The 24,386-nt window shown below is 27.9% G+C and overlaps 1 protein-coding gene across 2 annotated transcripts in view; it reads right to left on the bottom strand.

Annotated features, from left to right (window-relative positions):
- Nucleotides 1-5,404: 5,404 nt before the first annotated feature.
- The window catches only part of LOC100202447 (uncharacterized), a 180,970-nt gene continuing 161,988 nt past the window's right edge, over nucleotides 5,405-24,386 (bottom strand). For both annotated transcript variants that reach the window (XM_065787773.1, XM_065787772.1), the window contains exons 74-83: nucleotides 23,617-23,820; nucleotides 23,410-23,490; nucleotides 21,785-21,950; nucleotides 19,669-19,853; nucleotides 19,299-19,452; nucleotides 11,967-12,206; nucleotides 7,809-8,086; nucleotides 7,281-7,425; nucleotides 6,236-6,975; nucleotides 5,405-6,135 (exon numbers count right to left, since the gene is read on the bottom strand). In XM_065787773.1, the coding sequence (XP_065643845.1) occupies nucleotides 5,617-6,135; nucleotides 6,236-6,975; nucleotides 7,281-7,425; nucleotides 7,809-8,086; nucleotides 11,967-12,206; nucleotides 19,299-19,452; nucleotides 19,669-19,853; nucleotides 21,785-21,950; nucleotides 23,410-23,490; nucleotides 23,617-23,820 (2,712 nt within the window). In that variant the 3' untranslated portion in view covers nucleotides 5,405-5,616. The remainder of the gene's footprint in view (nucleotides 6,136-6,235; nucleotides 6,976-7,280; nucleotides 7,426-7,808; nucleotides 8,087-11,966; nucleotides 12,207-19,298; nucleotides 19,453-19,668; nucleotides 19,854-21,784; nucleotides 21,951-23,409; nucleotides 23,491-23,616; nucleotides 23,821-24,386) is intronic.

Genomic DNA, 24,386 nt, shown 5'->3' with positions numbered 1-24,386 from the left:
TTACAAGGTGTCAGAATGTTTTTTGGCCAGGAATTTTCAAAGATGTAGTTTATGCTGTATGTATATTACATCGTTGTTATCAATATTAATATGGCATTTATATATATATATATATATATATATATATGTATATATTGTGGTATTATATATATATATATATATATATATATATATATATATATATATATATATATATATATATATATATATATATATATGTATATATATATAATACCATGTTATGTTTTAAAATATAAAGAAAGTTTTAATAATTGAATGACAGAAGATTTGAAACAAGTTCTCAAAACTTTATGTTGTTCAAAATGTAAATCTATTTTACAAATAATAACACTTTTATAGAATATAAGTATAATGACTACCTGATACATATTTTAGTATTGCTATTATATCTGTAACCAATGTGTATCTATTTTTTTATAATGCGATAATGTATAATATATACATATATTATATATTGTATTATGTGAAGTTTTTTTAAAGTATGTTCTTAGATAATTCTAAATTTAAGTCTTGTGACATCAGAACATTAATATATACCATATGCTAGAGTTTGTAATTTGCAAGTTACACATAACATAGGTTAAAAACTGCGAACAGTGTCAGCACACAAATATGCAAAAATTCAAAAAAACTAGTCCAGAGCTTCATCCTATTAAAGTACAGTCACCATGGTTTCATATTGGAATTGATTTAGTATAAATAAATGTATTCTTACTATCTCTGATTATTGCACAAAGTGGGTAGCAGCATTTCCCCTAAAATCAAAATTAGCAAGTGGTGTTGCAATAGAATTGTATAAGGTAAATTTAAATAATATTATCTGATTGCATTTAAATAATATTTTTGAAGATATAAATTTTTTTTGAATATTTCAGTTGTTCATGCAAATGGGTATACCAAAAGTTGTTACCTCTGACCAAGGCACAGAGTTTTACAACCAAATAAACAAGAAACTAACGACTTTGTTAAATGTGAAATATCATTTTACCACAGCCTATCATCCACAGGTTTAAAAATTTGAATTCAGTTGGTGTATAAGAGCTTTCTAGTTTTATAATCTTGGATTTAATCATCTTGTGTTTTAGGCTAATGGTTTAGATGAGCGGTTTAATCAAACCATCCAGTTAATGCTTGTAAAATTTTGCAATGATCGCCATATTACATGGGATACTCATTTGGATGCTTGTACTTTTGCATACAATACATCAAGGCAAGAGTCTACAAAATACCGCCCCTTTGAGTTAATGTTCGTAAGGAAGCCCATACTTCCTATAGAATTAGAAGTTGCAGGAGAATCTTCTCAATCATTGTTAATTGATTTTAGCACAAGACCTGAAAGCAACCAACATTATATGAATAAAATAATTGAGGAAAGGTATAAAGCATTTACTGGTTTGTTACTTTACTGTTCTTGTCGGATGCCTGCTGAAGGCAAAATGATTAAATATTAGAAATGCAATAAGTTATATCACTTGAACTGTTTGATCAACATTTCGGAAAGCAGCTTTGATGATTTTTTGTGCGATTCTTGCAATTAACTTCTGGATATAAAAAGTATAAATAATAGCATAAATAAAAGTAATTAGGAAGACATTTCATTATAGTAAGAAAGATTAAGAGTAGTATTAACTTAAAATGTAGCATTAGGTTAAAAAGTAGTTCTAGCTTAAAGAGTAACGTTAGTTTAAAGCGTTATTGCTCTTCTTCTTCTTTATATTTATTTTGTCTTATAACTGTCCTTATTTTGTCTATAATTTTATTTATGCTGGAGCTTTATTTGCTTATTTGGATTTATTATTTATTTATTCTTATTTATGATTGGAGTTTGAAGAAGCTTTTTGTTATAAGGTTTCAAAGACTTTTTTCAAAGTTTTTGATTTATTTTTATTATTAGTTATATTTAAAAAAATGATTCTTTTTTATTCCATTATTTCATTGATTTTAACTTTGCCATTATTTTATTTTAGTTTGTCTACTGTTGAAATATGGTTTTAATTTAGTAAACTTCCATGAATTTAAGTTTACTTTATTAATCATTCACCAACAGCTAAGGAAAAATTGAATTCAACTCAATAAAGTTTGGATTAGTTTTATTTTCAGGTAACATTGCAAAATATGATTTAACTGTAGTTAGATAATAACTTGTTACTGTTTTGTACCATTATTTATTTACATTTATTTACTCTACTATAATATGTATGTTGTACTGTATAAACACTGATTTTTTTTTTAATTATAAAATTATCTTATCATTCTTGTAATTGTTTCAGTTGGTTGTTTTATTTTTATCATTGCTATTTGTATCATTAATGTTATTAGCTGGTATTTACTTAAACCTTTCGTAAATAACCTACATTATTAAGTTTTTCTCGTCAAAATATATAATTTGGTTGACAAAGTCAACCAGTTTGGTATATGCAATTTTTAAAAAAACTTACTTTAGTTAATTAAATAAAATGGATTAAGTGAATGATGAAAAAGAAGAACAAGACTTTCTTGATGTTAGTATTATATAATATTTTATATTTAAAAAGCAAAAATAAAAAATCCATTTTTTATTTAAGATAATTGTTCAAAACTTAAAGTATTATCATGAGTTTACTGTGGTTCTGCTACAGTCCATCAAGTAATTGTAGAAGAGTACACCATGAAAATTTCAAGTTTTCATTTTTAATTTTATGTTTTGTACAAGGTCAAAAAAAAGAATTCTGTTTAAAACACATTTAAAAAAAATATATATATATATATATATATATTTGTAATATATGTGGCAAAAGTTAATTAGGTACTAAATAAATTGATATAAAGATTGCAGAAACAATTAGGTACTAAATAAAAAAATTAGTTTACTAAAAGTCAGGAAATCGCCATTGCTATTGGCGTTGCTATAGGAGCTGAAAAAACTTCACTTTAAAAAAAATCAATTATTCTTATAATATTGAATATATACATTCTAATAATATAAATGTATATATATTCTCAGAGCCGTAACCATCGGGAGAGCCCTGGCCCCTCCAAAAAATTTTTAAATTATAATTATAAGGGAAAAACATATACATAAAATAATTTTAACCAATTTTTTATCCCCTTCCTCCTTTAAAAGAACCCTATGGCCCCCTAATATCAAATTTGTGGTTACGACTCTGATTCTGAATCTTTCAAACAAGATAACATAAATAACATAATTTTTATTTTTTACTGTTTTTAACTTAAACCTTAAACGAAATATAAAGATTTAAACATGTCAGTGTTAACATTTTTTTAATTTTTTTAAACTTTTAAACCGGTAAAAAATGACCTTGTGACTATCAAGCTTCAGGTTAATTTGTATGAGTTACATGACGCATAATATTACTATGTTAATTATAATAATATTATGCTTAGTATATAAAGTGTTAAAGTTTTCTTTATGCCGCAGAATAATGCGCGAGTTCTCAAACCATCGTTTAAACAAACGCTAAAACACATCGCTCGAGTGGTCCGAATAAAAATAATCCGCAAAAAAGTAGGACAGTTTGCTCCAACGTAGGACAGTTTGCTCCGGAGTAAATTGTCCTAGACGGACGGATAGGACAAACTAGGACGTTCTACTCCGAAGTAAAATGTCCGATCGGACAAATTACTCCGCGGACAGTTTTCTCCGTGACATTTCTTATCATATAATTTCATGCCGAAGCTGTTGTAGTATACATTTGTTACGGACTTTCAAAGAGTGCAGTTTCAGTGTATGACTTTTTCATAGGGGATAAATTAACAAAATAGCAATAGGTTGTTTTTAAGGCGTATTTAATGAATATAGATTTTTTTAAATGATTTATTTAGTCGATTATTTGATACTTTTTAACAAAGTTATATAATATTGTTTAGTATATATATATATATATATATATATATATATATATATATATATATATATATATATATAAATTTTTAAAACTTTCAAGCTTCTTTTTCCATGCTTTATATAAGGTTACTTTCTATACATATATGTTTGTGTGCCACAAAATTTGAAATCAATTTTTGAAAGCTTTTTTCTCAACCAATTTTGCTCAAATTTTGCACACTTAATCATTTTCGATGACAATACAAGGAAATAGAAAAATTTGACCAAAAAAAGTTAATTAAGTTAACAAAAATTTAATTTGTATTTCCCCATAAGAACACTGAATTAATAAAAAAAAATTTAAAAACGCAACAGTAATTTTTCCTTCTACAAAAGATAACAAAAAAAGAATTTCTAGGCCCAATAGAATTCTGCTTGCATAAAGCATGGATTTGAAAAAAGAATTTTTTTTTGATTTACTAGTTAAGCTTCTTTTAGGAATAGCATAAATTTTTCTTTCCATTACACAACTAAAATTATACTTTATTATGGTTAACTTTTTAAGATCAATAGAAACAAGATCAGCATTGTAAATTTGGTTTTCTTTGACGTATTCACGGTACGGTCTACCAAACAACCAGCAACCATTTTTGTAAAGCGATATTTGAGGTGGTCAAATAATGATGAAGATTTTGCACTTGATTTGAATAAAACTTTGCAACAATGTGACTGAAAAACAAATTCTCTTTTTTCTTTTTTTTTGTAGTACCAGATCCCTTGTCAAACGAGGATCTTGTGCCGGTTGATTTAGGTTCTATTAATGCTCGTGAATTTGTTATTTATAAATTTTCGTGTTTTTGTCTCTTTTATTATAGACTTTATATTGCTCTTCATTTTTAAAATGTCTTTTAAATTTTGAATTTTTTGAGTGTGCTATAACAATTGCTTCTTTGTGCAAATTTTTATTTATTTTTTTACAAGCAAAACTTGCTGAAGTCAGTTTAATTTGGTGAAGCGAAATCATAGGAATTAAACCTTTTTTACTCCAACAATGCCATTTTCGAAGTTTTTCAGTACATGAAAGCGAAAATCATTTTTCTTTAGTTTTCTTATGAACGTTCTCTAGTTTAGTTTTCTTATGAACATTCTCTATATTTATGCAACATAGCCCACTCACACCAATAGGACATTCACAATAGGATTTCTGTGAACAAATTCGTCCTCCTGTAATTTGATTTAAAAATGTTATTTTTAAATAAAATTACAAGAGGACGAATTTGTTCTCCGCCAAACTTTTTCATAAGTCCTTTTACAAACAACGTATCAGGTGAACTAAAATCCGTTAAAACTTTAACACTACAAGTTTTTTTGCTCGTCAAAATAGAATATCCTTTTTATTGTTGTCCTTAACTGCCTTTTCTTTTATTTAAAGCATACTTTTTAAAAATAAATAGTTATAGAAAGGTACATCGAATCGTCACTAGTCCAAGGAGCAAATAAAAGTGTGATGCTTCTAGTCATCATGATGGTAAACAAATTTCTATTAAAACATCTTCTACATTACTCTAACAAAATCTATTATCAATATGAAATAAATTGGACTCTATATATACTAAATATATTAATACTAAATAACATAATTTAAAATATAAAAGTTTAACTTTTTAATTAATTATGGAAAATTAACTATTCCGGAAAAAAAATATAGCTTACACACAAAAATATATAACAACAGTAAAATAACGATAGCTCCCAACTGCAGGAAAATATAACTATTGTTTTATTGAAGATTTTCTTTGATGTTCTTCAAGAGCAACTTTTTTTTCGTCAAGTTCTTTCTTTATTTTGTTCAGCTTATCTAGTCTCTCAGTCTTTGTAACTGTCACAAGTGTGAACTGAGATCTTGCTGCACTTAACTTACTATTCGATACTCGTAGAATTTCAGTAAGATGTGTCCGTTCACTGCAATTGGGAGCTAAATTACGCACAGCTTCGTTTTCATTTATAACCTGACCTTCCAATGCCTTTATTAGATGTGCAAGATCAACAGCTTCACGCGAAAGATGAGCAAACTCATAATCAATTTCGTCAACCTTTTCCTGTAACTCGTCGATTTGGCTAGTCAAATATGTTTCAATGAAGTCTTCATCAGCCCCATCTGGTTGACCTCTATTTTGAGAAGAAACCGGATTTAACAAAGCAACAGGCGTTCGTGCAGTTGCCATAATTCGCGTGTTTTTGAGCAATACATTTCGAGATAGAAACGTTTTGTTTCGAGTGACATTAGTGTCCTATAAATAATAAACACCAAATAATATAAATAAAATAAATAAAGAAGAAATAATAATTCATTTTATAAATAATTTGCACAACTTATAAATTTTCACTTGCCTGTAAATTTAATTGTTCTATTCTACGATCAATCTCTGTTTTGCTCCCTTGAACTTTTAAATCGTGAAACTTTTCCTCAATTGGCCCTAAAAGACTGCGTACTTTGTTATCGACAATAAAGTCTCTGTATTTGCAAAGTCGTTGATATATCACTTTTTCGTTAAAATTTTCACTCTCATATTTGCTACGCACAAGTTTAACGTTTAGCAGATCATTTACAACATTTTCTCTCGCAATTTCGTCGTGTGAATCGCCAAACAATTTCTCCAAAACTTGAACTTCAGAATATTCATTTTCGAAAACTTTGTTTAGTGCTTTGTTGAGAGCATTTGATTTTTGGTAACGGGATAAAAAGAGATCAGAACACACCACACTAAGAGCTTTATGAAATTCGGAGAGAAATTTCGGATCAGAGTCATTGCGAATATCTCTCACATGAATATGACAGAGAGAGTGTATTAATGTCAAAATAAAGTCACCAACGTTGCCTAACTTACTGCGCTTTAAATACAAAATTTGGTTTTGAACATCATAGTGAAAAACATTTTTGTACACATTATTGGTTATTAGATTGTTACTAGGCAATGATTCTGCGAGTAGAACGTCAACTGGATGGTGTGAGCAATGAACAACTAAGAGATCGCGAACAAAACACGAAAATTTATAAATAACAAATTCACGAGCATTAATAGAACCTAAATCAACCGGCACAAGATCCTCGTTTGACAAGGGATCTGGTACTACAAAAAAAAAGAAAAAAAAAAGATTAAAACAACTGGTTTAAAAACAAAATTTTTATAATTTTAGTTATTTAAGAAAAACGCGTTTTTACTTTTCTGGGGGAGGGTAGGTAGAATCTAATTATGTCTTGAATCCTGTATTGCGTAAAGTGGTATTTAAAATAGAGATAAAATACAATAAAGAGTTTTAATCTTATAACTAATTTGGACTAAAGTACAGGGTTGGTACTACTTTTAATTATTATTAATTTAAAATGTTTAAAAAAAAAAACTACATATTTAATCTCTTGAAATAAACACTTTACCTTTTAAATTGTGCGAGTCCTGCACACTATTTTTAGATACAATTTCTTTTATGTGACGTATTTTATCATATAGAGGTGATTGTAGAAGGAGATTAATAATGGCATCATCACTTAATGGCATAGTCATCATGTATGATGTTGGAAGCTATTGAATTTAACAAAATCTATGAGCATAATGTTATTGACATTTTGCTAATAGATTTTTATAAAAAAATTTTTTATAAAAGAATTTTTTATAAAAATATAGCAAATATAAAAACAACTCCCATACTCATCCTCATAAACAACCTTTTGTGCTCGCACAACCCACAACCACAGTGTTATCACTGGCGTAGGAACAAGGGGGCAATAGCCCTCCCCTAACTTTCAGAAAATTTATATTTTTTCCACTCAAACTCTGGCTGCGTTAGCCTGCCCCCTTGTTCCTACGCCTGCCCCCTTGTTCCTACTAATAATTAAAATCATTTTAAAATTATTATTGAAAAAAAAACAAAAACGCAACCAATTAAAAAATATTACAGGAGGTACCTGAGGTGTTAACGGAGAAGTTATATTTTCATTGGAAGATTCTCCTAAAGCTTTGATATTTAAAGTTTCTTTTATTTTTTCTGCAACTTCTGTATTTAATTTGTCTACTTCATCCTCAATTTTTTCTTTTAATTCCTCTTTAATTTGCTCAGACCTGTTCAAAACTTCCTTTACCTTTGAATCTCGTCTTCCTTTACGTATTTTTTGCAAACGATTTTCAAGTTGTCCCTGCATGCGAAGTCTATCTGCATCCATCTTATTTATAACTTTTGCAATTCCTAATTATTAATAAACATAAATGTATACACATACATAACTTCATACATGCATAAACACATTTCAATTTTGTTTATATGTGCAAGATATTTTATAAACCCAATAAAAAACTAACAATACTAGATAATAACACTTAATAACATATTTATAAAAGTATTAAAGAATATGGTCAGGGTTAGCCTTCAAACAAAAAAAAGAGTAGAAGTCATTAAGTATAAATAGAGTCTATATTAACACTTTGATTTTTTATTATCATATTCTTTTAAGCATCAAAAATATTCACAGCTATGAAAATATGTTTAGAAATTATGAAATTTAAAAACTAATAAACTATTTTGAACACCCGTTGGTACCAAAAAAATTATACATATGTTAATTTTATCAAATTATTGTATCACATTTCAGTTAATACAACCATTTTTCATCCACTCATTCCTAGACTAGTAGTTTAAATATTTATAATAAAAAATTTGTTAAAAGTATCCATGCAACAGTATCCATTCAACAGTATCCATGCAACAGTTTTTCACATAAAATGAAAAAACTAGAATGTTTTTACATTCAAGTTTTTTCATTTTATGTGAAAAAGCTTTTTTAATAGAATTACTAGTTGTCACTCAAGTTTATCGATTAGGTTCGGAAAAGTAAAAATAATTTAATAAATACTTTTTTGTTGTGAAATATTTCTGCACAAATTATTGAAGACATCATATTTTATGCAATATGACCAAAATTTAATTCCTGAGTATTAAATTTTATGTATTTTTGCTTCAAGACATTTGATTGCATTTTTGTGGTTTTAAACAACTTTAAAAGCAATCTTAAGGTTGCTTATTACAACTTTAAGACAAAACAAAAAAATTAAAACAACCTTATCAGCTGTTACACTGTTGAAAACAACATATGCTACAACATACGTTTTTTTTTATTTTGAGAGCAATTTGCTAACATTTTGATAACAAGTCATGCAGATAACCAGCTGGTTATCTGCAGATAATAACTGGTTATCAGCAGGACTTGATTACTTTTAGCGTACGCAGTACTTGAACTTAAATTTTAACGCATGCGATGCTTGAATTTAAACTTTATTTTGCAAAAACAGAGTGGTTGTATAATAAATAATTTAAAATTTTGTAATCTTATTTATTATTGTAAGTTAACTATGGACTATGGATTTAAATAAAAAAATATCTCCACACCTAAACCATTGCTCAATTTTTATTCAGATGTGATGTAGTTTTATGATGTAGCTTGTGTTGTAGCAGCAAAATGTGGTTTCATAACATCAGCAAAATGATAATAAGATATAATTTCAGTACCATTTCAAAATATTATTTGGCAATTGATGTTAAGGGCTCACCCAAAAGGCCTATTTAGTTCTATAAAGCCTTTTATAATCGTAACAGGCTAGATCATTGAGACCCATAATTAGTCCCAGAGCCCATGCTATGTTAAGTTCCAACACCGCTCCAACTTTAAGTTAGACATTTAACCATTAGAAAAAAAATTTTTACAAAGAAAAATATGAACTAACATCATTAACTAAATCTTGAATAAGTCTGCTGAATTTAACATAAACAAATGTGCACATAATTAAATGTTACTTGAATAAAGTTCAAAATGAAAACAAACAAATAAACAAATTACAGTATTTAACTGTTGCCCAAATCATTACTATTTTGTAGATAAAATAATTGGCTATTCAAATTATTACTATTTTTTAGATAAAACATCTGGTTGTCCAAAATAACCTCAATGTTCACATAAAAGTTGTTTTGTCAGATTCTATGATGTTTGTGGAAAATGTTTACTATATTGCATAAAATTTGTCAACATACCCTAACCAAAATTCACAAGGTCGATTTAAAAAGAAAAATCATTGGATATAAAATCTATTTATCCCTTCAAAATTAATTTGAAAGATGCTGATTTCAAATTATTGTTGACTTTTTTTAACCAAAAAAAGTTGTCAAACTAAAAGCTGTATTGTAAAATAATAAATAAACATAAATATATATAATAAATAAATAAACATAAATATATATAAACATATATTGTAAAATACAATTTAAATATAGATACATTCTATTTTTTAATCATATAAATAAGATATTGAACTAATTTTAATTTTATCTATATGTTTCAAACAATTTAATGTAAATGTTTAATAAAACATGTTTTGGCTACTTTTGTTTAAGACATTTAACCATTGAAAATAAAATTTACAAAGAAATATATGAATTACCATCATTAACTGAATCATGAATTCATTAACTGAAGTCAACAGAATTTAGCATAAACAAAAGTGCAAAAAATTAAATGTTACTCAAAATGAAAACCTTCAAATAAAAACTTTCAAAATTAATTTGAAAGATAATAATTTGAAATTATTATTGACTTTTTTTTAACCAATTTTGTGTAATTTTAACCAATTTTTTAACCAATTTTGTGTCACAAATTATTACCAAAAAATGTGTTAAACTAAAAACCTAATAAGCTAATTTTGCAGTAAATATTTTCTAACAGCTGTGTAACTACTTTTCAAAGTAAATATTTAAACTGTATTTTTGTTAAAGTACAAAATATATAACTGTTTTTGTGTTCAGCAGTTTTTTATTTTATTTGGATGAATAATGGAAGGCTATTTGGTCAGAAAGCAGCATTTGCTTTTAGACATTATTGAAGCAATTGTATGAAAATTATAATTTTTTAGCTTTCTTTTTGATCATTAATTTTGATCATTAATACCTATATCTACCATTTTGATTTCTAACTGCTTTTTGACTCATTAGTACTAAAAAAGTTTTATTATTAGCAATTTTATCTTTTATAAAAAAATAAAAAACTAAAAAACTAAACTAACTTATTATTTTTATCTTTGAAAATAATTTAATGATTTTAATTTTTTTTCTTTTATTTGAATGTAGGAGAAGACAGGAAATATTCAACCATGGGGAACATTTGAACTTATTGAATATTTCCCAACATACTTAAAGATACAGCATGGAACTTTTATAAATGTTTTGTCTGTTAACAAACTATTCCTGGAAACAAGTATCAACCCTTGATAAAGGGAAGAACTTACACACATACTTATTTTTAAAAAAAAAACTCACTATTGATCTAAAAGGTTATTTTGTCATGTTTTGAAAAATCCATAGACATTCTATTTTTTAATCGTAACCAATAAAATTATTTATTTTTGTTTTGATATAATATCACACATTAAGTGGTCTAAATGTTCGCTCTGTTCATACTAAAAGTTCCCCTCTCTCCTCTATGGTATACAACTGTATACTTTTAATGCGCATTATATTTTTTGAATGCACTGTATTATAACTGCATACTTATATTATGTTTTATTTATTATATATTTATTATAAATATATTATATAGCCTGGTTTTATTTTAAACGCACTGTATGCTTTAATCACATTTTTAAATCCATTCATTCTTACTGATGAAAAACAATTTCATCAATCTAAAAAAAAAAAAATGTAAAAAAAAGGTAAGAGAGCAAAAAATTTTTTTATAAAACAAAATTTTAATAAAAGCAACTACTCACTGTTTAAAGGCATAAATTAGAAAGCTCACTCATGAGTTTCAAAAGTGTTTTTAATATTAAAAAGTCTTCATGACCTTTATTATAATTTCATAGGCTTTCATTACTTTATAAGTAGTATCTTAGGTAGCTTATTTAATAAATGTTACAACTTAATATATAAAGTTTAAGTATCTGCTTCACAGCTATTGCTTTAAAACTATGATTTATTACTATCATTGTTGTTGTTGTTAAATTATATTTAATTATTACTGAATTTTTACTAAATACACAACTTTGTAGTATTTTTGTTTAAAAACTGGAAAATTTTTAAGCATCACCTTCATTATGCTGTTTTAGAAGAGCTTCTTGTTCTTCTTTTGAAGCTCCTTCTTTTATGAGCTTTGAAACTTCCTCTTTAGCTTTCTTTTTTTTTTGCTTTACAAGAAGTTCTTTGCGTTCATTCAAGGCCTCAATTGCTTTTTCATTTTTTTTGCGCTCCTCTTCTGCTTCTTTCTCGATTTCAATATCACACTGCAGTAGTTCTTGTTGTACACGATCATTTTCTCTTGCTTCAAACTCTTTAAAATAGAAAACAAGTTGAAAAATTTAATTTGATAATAAATATCTTGTGTATAATAAATATTACAAAATCATCCCTACATTATCATTATACCATAAGTGAATCACATCACCTCAATACTATATCATCTTCAATAAATCACATAACCTCACCATATCATCATAATCATAATCATCATCATTGCCATTGTCATTATAATCATGATCATCATCATCATGATCATGAACATGATGATCATGATGATCATTAACACGATGATCATTATGATCATGAACATGATGATCATGATGATCATGAACATAATGATCATGATGATCATGAGCATGATGATCATGATGATCATGAACATGATGATCATGAACATAATGATCATGATCATCATGAACTTGATGATCATGATGATCATGAACTTGATGATCATGATGATCATGAACATGATAATCATGAGCATGATGATCATGATGATCATGAACATGATGATCATGAACATGATGATCATGATGATCATGAACATGATAATCATGATGATCATGAACATAATGATCATGATGATTGTGATAATCATGATGATCATGAACATGATGATCATGAACATAATGATCATGATGATCATGAAAATGATGATCATTATGAACATGATGATCATGAACATGATGATCATGAACATGATGATCATGAACATGATGATCATGATGATCATGAACATGATAATCATGATCATGATGATCATGAACATGATGATCATGATGATCATGAACATGATAATCATGATCATGATGATCATGAACATGATGATCATGAACATGATGATCATGAACATGATGATCATGAACATGATGATCATGAACATGATGATCATGAACATGATGATCATGAACATGATGATCATGAACATGATGATCATGAACATGATGATCATGAACATGATGATCATGAACATGATGATCATGAACATGATGATCATGAACATGATGATCATGAACATGATGATCATGAACATGATGATCATGAACATGATGATCATGAACATGATGATCATGAACATGATGATCATGAACATGATGATCATGAACATGATGATCATGAACATGATGATCATGAACATGATGATCATGAACATGATGATCACTTATGATGATCATGAACATGATGATCATGAACATGATGATCATGAACATGATGATCATGAACATGATGATCATGAACATGATGATCACTTATGATGATCATGAACATGATGATCATGAACATGATGATCATGAACATGATGATCATGAACATGATGATCATGAACATGATGATCACTTATGATGATCATGAACATGATGATCATGAACATGATGATCATGAACATGATGATCATGAACATGATGATCATGAACATGATGATCACTTATGATGATCATGAACATGATGATCATGAACATGATGATCATGAACATGATGATCATGAACATGATGATCATGAACATGATGATCACTTATGATGATCATGAACATGATGATCATGAACATGATGATCATGAACATGATGATCATGAACATGATGATCATGAACATGATGATCACTTATGATGATCATGAACATGATGATCATGAACATGATGATCATGAACATGATGATCATGAACATGATGATCATGAACATGATGATCACTTATGATGATCATGAACATGATGATCATGAACATGATGATCATGAACATGATGATCATGAACATGATGATCATGAACATGATGATCACTTATGATGATCATGAACATGATGATCATGAACATGATGATCACTTATGATGATCATGAACATGATGATCATGAACATGATGATCACTTATGATGATCATGAACATGATGATCATGAACATGATGATCACTTATGATGATCATGAACATGATGATCATGAACATGATGATCATGAACATGATGATCATGAACATGATGATCATGAACATGATGATCACTTATGATGATCATGAACATGATGATCATGAACATGATGATCATGAACATGATGATCATGAACATGATGATCATGAACATGATGATCATGAACATGATGATCATGAACATGATGATCATGAACATGATGATCATGAACATGATGATCATGAACATGATGATCATGAACATGATGATCATGAACATGATGATCATGAACATGATGATCATGAACATGATGATCATGAACATGATGATCATGAACATGATGATCATGAACATGATGATCATGAACATGATGATCATGAACATGATGATCATGAACATGATGATCATGAACATGATGATCATGAACATGATGATCATGAACATGATGATCATGAACATGATGATCATGAACATGATGATCATGAACATGATGATCATGAACATGATGATCATGAACATGATGATCATGAACATGATGATCATGAACATGATGATCATGAACATGATGATCATGAACATGATGATCATGAACATGATGATCATGAACATGATGATCATGAACATGATGATCATGAACATGATGATCATGAACATGATGATCATGAACATGATGATCATGAACATGATGATCATGAACATGATGATCATGAACATGATGATCATGAACATGATGATCATGAACATGATGATCATGAACATGATGATCATGAACATGATGATCATGAACATGATGATCATGAACATGATGATCATGAACATGATGATCATGAACATGATGATCATGAACATGATGATCATGAACATGATGATCATGAACATGATGATCATGAACATGATGATCATGAACATGATGATCATGAACTTGATGACTGAGATCATGAACATGATGATCATGAACATGATGATCATGAACATGATGATCATGAACATGATGATCATGAACATGATGATCACTTATGATGATCATGAACATGATGATCATGAACATGATGATCATGAACATGATGATCATGAACATGATGATCATGAACATGATGATCACTTATGATGATCATGAACATGATGATCATGAACATGATGATCATGAACATGATGATCATGAACATGATGATCATGAACATGATGATCACTTATGATGATCATGAACATGATGATCATGAACATGATGATCATGAACATGATGATCATGAACATGATGATCATGAACATGATGATCACTTATGATGATCATGAACATGATGATCATGAACATGATGATCATGAACATGATGATCATGAACATGATGATCATGAACATGATGATCACTTATGATGATCATGAACATGATGATCATGAACATGATGATCATGAACATGATGATCATGAACATGATGATCATGAACATGATGATCACTTATGATGATCATGAACATGATGATCATGAACATGATGATCATGAACATGATGATCATGAACATGATGATCATGAACATGATGATCACTTATGATGATCATGAACATGATGATCATGAACATGATGATCACTGATGAGGATCATGAACATGATGATCATGAACATGATGATAACTGATGATCATGAACATCTTGATGATCATGAACATGATGATCATGAACATGATGATCATGAACATGATGATCATGAACATGATGATCATGAACATGATGATCATGAACATGATGATCATGAACATGATGATCATGAACATGATGATCATGAACATGATGATCATGAACATGATGATCATGAACATGATGATCATGAACATGATGATCATGAACATGATGATCATGAACATGATGATCATGAACATGATGATCATGAACATGATGATCATGAACATGATGATCATGAACATGATGATCATGAACATGATGATCATGAACATGATGATCATGAACATGATGATCATGAACATGATGATCATGAACATGATGATCATGAACATGATGATCATGAACATGATGATCATGAACATGATGATCATGAACATGATGATCATGAACATGATGATCATGAACATGATGATCATGAACATGATGATCATGAACATGATGATCATGAACATGATGATCATGAACATGATGATCATGAACATGATGATCATGAACATGATGATCATGAACATGATGATCATGAACATGATGATCATGAACATGATGATCACTTATGATGATCATGAACATGATGATCATGAACATGATGATCATGAACATGATGATCATGAACATGATGATCATGAACATGATGATCACTTATGATGATCATGAACATGATGATCATGAACATGATGATCATGAACATGATGATCATGAACATGATGATCATGAACATGATGATCACTTATGATGATCATGAACATGATGATCATGAACATGATGATCATGAACATGATGATCATGAACATGATGATCATGAACATGATGATCACTTATGATGATCATGAACATGATGATCATGAACATGATGATCATGAACATGATGATCATGAACATGATGATCATGAACATGATGATCATGAACATGATGATCATGAACATGATGATCACTTATGATGATCATGAACATGATGATCATGAACATGATGATCATGAACATGATGATCATGAACATGATGATCATGAACATGATGATCACTTATGATGATCATGAACATGATGATCATGAACATGATGATCATGAACATGATGATCATGAACATGATGATCATGAACATGATGATCACTTATGATGATCATGAACATGATGATCATGAACATGATGATCACTTATGATGATCATGAACATGATGATCATGAACATGATGATCACTTATGATGATCATGAACATGATGATCATGAACATGATGATCACTTATGATGATCATGAACATGATGATCATGAACATGATGATCACTTATGATGATCATGAACATGATGATCATGAACATGATGATCACTTATGATGATCATGAACATGATGATCATGAACATGATGATCATGAACATGATGATCATGAACATGATGATCATGAACATGATGATCATGAACATGATGATCATGAACATGATGATCATGAACATGATGATCATGAACATGATGATCATGAACATGATGATCATGAACATGATGATCATGAACATGATGATCATGAACATGATGATCATGAACATGATGATCATGAACATGATGATCATGAACATGATGATCATGAACATGATGATCATGAACATGATGATCATGAACATGATGATCATGAACATGATGATCATGAACATGATGATCATGAACATGATGATCATGAACATGATGATCATGAACATGATGATCATGAACATGATGATCATGAACATGATGATCATGAACATGATGATCATGAACATGATGATCATGAACATGATGATCATGAACATGATGATCATGAACATGATGATCATGAACATGATGATCATGAACATGATGATCATGAACATGATGATCATGAACATGATGATCATGAACATGATGATCATGAACATGATGATCATGAACATGATGATCATGAACATGATGATCATGAACATGATGATCATGAACATGATGATCATGAACATGATGATCATGAACATGATGATCATGAACATGATGATCATGAACATGATGATCATGAACATGATGATCATGAACATGATGATCATGAACATGATGATCATGAACATGATGATCATGAACATGATGATCATGAACATGATGATCATGAACATGATGATCATGAACATGATGATCATGAACATGATGATCATGAACATGATGATCATGAACATGATGATCATGAACATGATGATCATGAACATGATGATCATGAACATGATGATCATGAACATGATGATCATGAACATGATGATCATGAACATGATGATCATGAACATGATGATCATGAACATGATGATCATGAACATGATGATCATGAACATGATGATCATGAACATGATGATCATGAACATGATGATCATGAACATGATGATCATGAACATGATGATCATGAACATGATGATCATGAACATGATGATCATGAACATGATGATCATGAACATGATGATCATGAACATGATGATCATGAACATGATGATCATGAACATGATGATCATGAACATGATGATCATGAACATGATGATCATGAACATGATGATCATGAACATGATGATCATGAACATGATGATCATGAACATGATGATCATGAACATGATGATCATGAACATGATGATCATGAACATGATGATCATGAACATGATGATCATGAACATGATGATCATGAACATGATGATCATGAACATGATGATCATGAACATGATGATCATGAACATGATGATCATGAACATGATGATCATGAACATGATGATCATGAACATGATGATCATGAACATGATGATCATGAACATGATGATCATGAACATGATGATCATGAACATGATGATCATGAACATGATGATCATGAACATGATGATCATGAACATGATGATCATGAACATGATGATCATGAACATGATGATCATGAACATGATGATCATGAACATGATGATCATGAACATGATGATCATGAACATGATGATCATGAACATGATGATCATGAACATGATGATCATGAACATGATGATCATGAACATGATGATCATGAACATGATGATCATGAACATGATGATCATGAACATGATGATCATGAACATGATGATCATGAACATGATGATCATGAACATGATGATCATGAACATGATGATCATGAACATGATGATCATGAACATGATGATCATAATAATCATGAACATGATAATCATGATGATCATGAACATGATGATCATGAATATGATGATCATGAATATGATGATCATGAATATGATGATCATGAACATGATCATCGTGATGATCATTTTTATTATGGTATTCATTTTCATTATGAACTTCATGATCATCATAATGATCATGGTCATCATGACCATCATATTGATTATTATGATGATCATCATGATCATCATAATCATCCAGATCATAATCATCATGATTTTTATGATCATAATTCTCATCATCATGATCACTATCATCATAATAATGATGATCATTATTACTGCAATCATGATCGTCATCACCATCATTACCATCACCTGGCTCCAATATTTACTTATTTCTGATTATCATACAAAATAAGAAACCTTCCATTTCTTTCTTTAGTTTCTCTTCATTTAGTCTTTTTTGCTCCTCTAGTTTTTGTTGAATGTCTTTTAATTCGCGAGCAGCTTCTTGAGCTTTTTTTAATGATGATTCTCGACCCTCTGTCAAAAATTCTGATAAATAGTCAGCATACTCCTAACAAAAGTAACGAATAATATCATATTATCAAATTAAATCAAATTATGGATTTGTAAAACTTAAAATAAAATCTTATTAAACACCTTAAACAAAAAAGTGTAAACGAAAATGCTAATAATATGAAGAAACAACAAAAAATGAAAAAAATTTAGGAAAAATAGTCACCAGTTAGAAATTTAGTGCTTTGTTAAGATAAAAACTTTTAAGAATTACCGTATAATGTCTTTCTTTAAGATCGAGTTTTCCTTTTGCATATCTTAATTCCCAATCTGCAAGAGCATTTTTCTTAGCAGCTATTTTTTGATCTGAATGATTTTTTTTCAACATTTTTAATTCAATTTGTTGATTATTTAAAAGTTGAGCACGAAGTTGATCATTCTCTTCTTGATCACCTGTTACTACAAAACAAAAATAAAAAAAAATCACTTAATAAAACTAGTTAATTAATAAATGTTAATGATAAAAAAAAAAATTTAATGCTTAAAACCTTGAAATACCAAGCATAATGGCTTAACAAGGTGTTTTGAAGTGTCGAGGGAGATATTTAAAGTGTTGAGAGAGATTTGCAAAATAAAACAAACAAGGTTTGTAATTTGAAGTGTTAAGAGAGATTTGCAAAACAAAACCAAAAATAAAGAAAAAAAAATTTATCTTATATATCATCTTGTAATAAAACTTATTTAACTATTTTGTTTTAGTGAATTTCTTGAATTTTGTTGAACTAAAATAATAAACAAAGTAAAACAAAATAATAAAAAATACATAAATAGTATATAAATATTTATTAGTATTTAAATTTAACAAAATTAATATATTTACATATACACATTTTTTTTTTACTGCAAACACCACACTAAAGGTCAAAGAGAGGTGGATACAGAAACCCTGACAAAAAAGGTTACTACACATTAAAACTAGTTGATGCTATATAATTGCTGTAGTATCTTTAGGTACAAATATTTTTATAAACAAATAGTTAATTTTTATTTTAAAAAAATTAATTAAATTTCAAAACCTTAATTAAATACTGATGTGTTATTAATTGGTATATTTGTTATTAAATGTATATATAACCTTTCAAATAATTACAAATAATCTGTCAAGAAAATTTGATGTAAGCTACTATAATTTTATGGAATAACATTAATGTGGGTTTTGTGTGGCTATGATAATAGTATTATCTAAGTGGTATAATTATCGTGACCCTTACTAAATTTCCTTGTCAGTTATTAAATTAGAAAGGTTAAAAAATAATTTACATAATGTTTTTAAAAAGTATTTAAAAAGATCATAGTAGATAAAGATATGCTAATCTAAAAATACTTATAACATTTAAGAGCATATACTATTAAAGAAGTCTACTAACAAAGAAAAGTCACTAACAATAAGATCTAAGAAAAAATAAAAAAATAAGGTTTGAACATTTAGGAATAGCAATATACAAAAAATATTGAAGTAAATAATATTGAAAAAATATTGAAGATTATTATAAAAATATTGAAGTATTGATAGTTTAAATGAAATTTTATATAACTACAATAGTAGTTTTATTCAGCACATTTATTAATGAGCAAATCTGGAATATTTAAATCAGTTTGTTTGTCTATTTCAATTAGTCTAATTCAAATGTATTACATTTGATAGAGATTTCATATTCCTTACCCATATTCTTTAATTCTTTCAAAATTTAAAACTGCTTTAATTCTTTTAAAATAAGTTAAAAACCTTTAAAACAATTATTTAATGGTTAATTTAATTAACTATAATAATAATTAATTTAAGTAATATAAAATTTTTGATAAAAATGTTATACTTTGTAAAGTCTTCTTTTTTTGTTATTCACCATTTCAAGGCCAAGGGGGCCACTGAAGTGGAGGAGGCTCTTTTATTTTTATTTTTTTATTATTGTTACAACCCTCTCTTAACTCTTAACTCTGAAACACGAACCTTAACAAAGAAGGCCACAAGTAGAAACAAGTTGAGCATGGTATTACCAAGTATGTGGTACCAAGTATCACTACCTACCAAGTATCACTATATGGTCCTCATCTCTTGTTCTATTTAGTTCTATTTATACAAATTTGGCTTGAAACTGTTCAAAGTTTAAATTTTAATTTTAATTAAAAACTATTTCATAATTTAAATTTTTACTATTTAAGCTTTTTCAAGATTAAAAGAATAATAAAGGTTTTGATTGGAGTCAAGTTATTCAAATTGTGTTTAATTAACTACTAGCATATTTTGAACAATTAAGTAATGCTAAAAACAAAAATGACTAGTCCATAAATAATTTACAATTTCTTGATAAAAAAAAAAATTATATATATACCTATTAAATCTTTGAGTTCATTTTCATGTTTTGCATTAAGCTCGTCGATATCACATAAATGCTTACTATCCAACCTTTCCAGTAACTCGTCTACTTTTACTTTGTGTTCTTCAGCAAATAATGCATCTAGCTGCATCATTTCTTTAGCATGTCGAAAATCTAAGATCTAAATATTATATAATAAACATTATTTTTTAGAGTTAACTAAAAATCTAATACTTAGCACACCAAAAAGCAAAAAATCTACTGGTAATAATAACCTCTATGCTTTTTTTTTTTAAACCTTTATGCTTTTTAAATAACCTCTATGCTTTTTTTTTTTAAACTTGAAGATAGCAAAAATACAATAACATTTTTTTTTAATCTCATAATAAACACCATAAACAATACTTAATAAATAATAAAAAATTAATATTTATAGGTAAAACCAGCATCAACATTTGAGAATTGCAACTCTGTTTAATTATATCTGTTGGTCCTGTTACAATATCTAAAGCACTTGAGAAAAAGTTTCCCAAATCCAAAAATTGTTATAGAAAAAAAAAATTATTTTTTTTAATCTCCTGCATTTAAAAAAAAAAACAATATAAAAAAAAACTGCTACCATCATCTTCAAAATCTTAAAAAAAAATTTTGCACAAATGTATTTTCAAGCAGTTTCAATATATATATATATATATATATATATATATATATATATATATATATATATATATATTATATATATATATATATATATATATATATATATATATATATAACATATATATATATATATACATATATATTCCCATGATATTCACTTTCTCAAGACTCCAGAGAAGGCTACATTACAGGCAATTATTATCATTTTTTTAAAGCATTTATGATTATTTTTTTTAAAGCAATTACTATTCTTTTAACCTAATTTTACTTTGAGACTTTCTCATCATCTCTCTCATCATTTTTTTCTCCCTAAACTCCAAAACACAAGCTTTGTTAAAAAAGTGGTTTGGCAAAGACAGAGGTTGACCACAGTACTACCAGAGGCATAAGGTGGATTCGAGCCTCAATCCTCATGATTGTGAGTGAAGTGTTCCATCGTTAGTCTACTACCTAATATTATGTCATGCAGACAATATGTCAATCAGACATCAAAACAACATAAGAAACAACAACATGTTAAGCATTCTAAAAAGTTTGAAAAATGTTTTTTAAATTATCTAATAGTGCAAAATTAAACATAAAAAATAGTTCAAAAAAAAAAAAGTATTTTTAAAAAAAAGTTAATGCCATTTGAATAATTATGAACGGTAGTGTAATTATGAACAGAAGTGTAATTATGAACAGTAGTGTAATTAAAAGAAAAAGTTTCAGTTTCACTTTTTTTGCTTATAAAAAGCGATTGCAAAAATTGTTTTATTTTTGGTTAAGCCAAATTTTTGAGAAAGTTTTTTTTTTTTTGAGAAGAATTTTTTTATAATAACCTACCACTCTTTTTTTTAGTAGAATTTGAATTAAAAAAAACCTAAAGATAAAGATGATTAGAATTTTTATCAAACCATTAGAATTACCAGTATACAATTTAAACAACAAAGAAATAAATAATTTACAACTAAACTTTATAAGGAAATATATGTTTTAACCTTTTTAATAATACTTTCAATTGAACCATTTCCAATATCTCTAATTGCATCCAATATTGCCTGACGCTCAGCATCAATGACCTAGTAATAAAGAAAAAAAAAGTTTTATTTTTATTATCAGAATATTTATTAATAACATTTCAATTTTGTAAAAATGCATGTTTGAATTTCTAAATTAAAATTTTTTTAAAATAAAATTGCTCTTACTGCTTTTCGTTCTGTGTCCGCTAACTCTTTCTTTTGTTCCAGCAACTCTCTTGCCAGCTGATTTTCTTGTTTCTTTTTTAAAGCATTGAGTCTAGCTTTTCTTTTCTCTTCTAATTTTTCATGTAAAGATTGACTTTGCTTGGTTTTATCCTCTTGAAGTGTTTGCAAAAGATTCTCCATTTGCTGATTATGAGCTGCAAAGAGCTATAAAAAGTAAAAAATCTAAAGTTACTTATGCTGTAGCGTATACTGTATGACAGTAGCAGACTCTGTTGCTACAGTCTGCTACTGCGGATTTAGAACAGTACAGTATTAGCGATTTTTGCTCACTTTAATTTTCAAAACTTTAATCTAAACACTTTTCAGACAAATAGAATAAGAGCAAGAGGTAAAAAAAATATTTTTTGCCTTTATAAATATCCTTCATATGTAAATACTATTATTACCCAAGCCAGATTAAGCTTTGCTGCAAGCTATGCTGCAAGAGTATGGCTAACTATTAAGGTGTTTCAAAAAATAATTTTTGAAAGTTGCAACTCAAGTGATTACATGTGAAGCAGTATGACAGAAAAGTATAAAATTCAAAAAAAAAAATCAAAATAAAACAATATCTACACCCTGCTCCTTGATTGCAAAGAATTGGATACTTATACTTTCACAAAAAAAAAAAAAAAAAAAAATATTTTTATAGGAATGTCATGTTGAATGAATGTCATTGTCTCAAAAGAAGTAAAATTATATTAAAATTTCAAAAATAATAATTATATTTT

The sequence above is a fragment of the Hydra vulgaris genome, chromosome 01 (genome assembly GCF_038396675.1).
Source record: "Hydra vulgaris chromosome 01, alternate assembly HydraT2T_AEP".
Taxonomy (NCBI): domain Eukaryota; kingdom Metazoa; phylum Cnidaria; class Hydrozoa; order Anthoathecata; family Hydridae; genus Hydra; species Hydra vulgaris.
The sequence above is the reverse complement of the archived record's forward strand: the minus strand, read 5'-3'. Positions and strand labels throughout refer to the sequence as shown.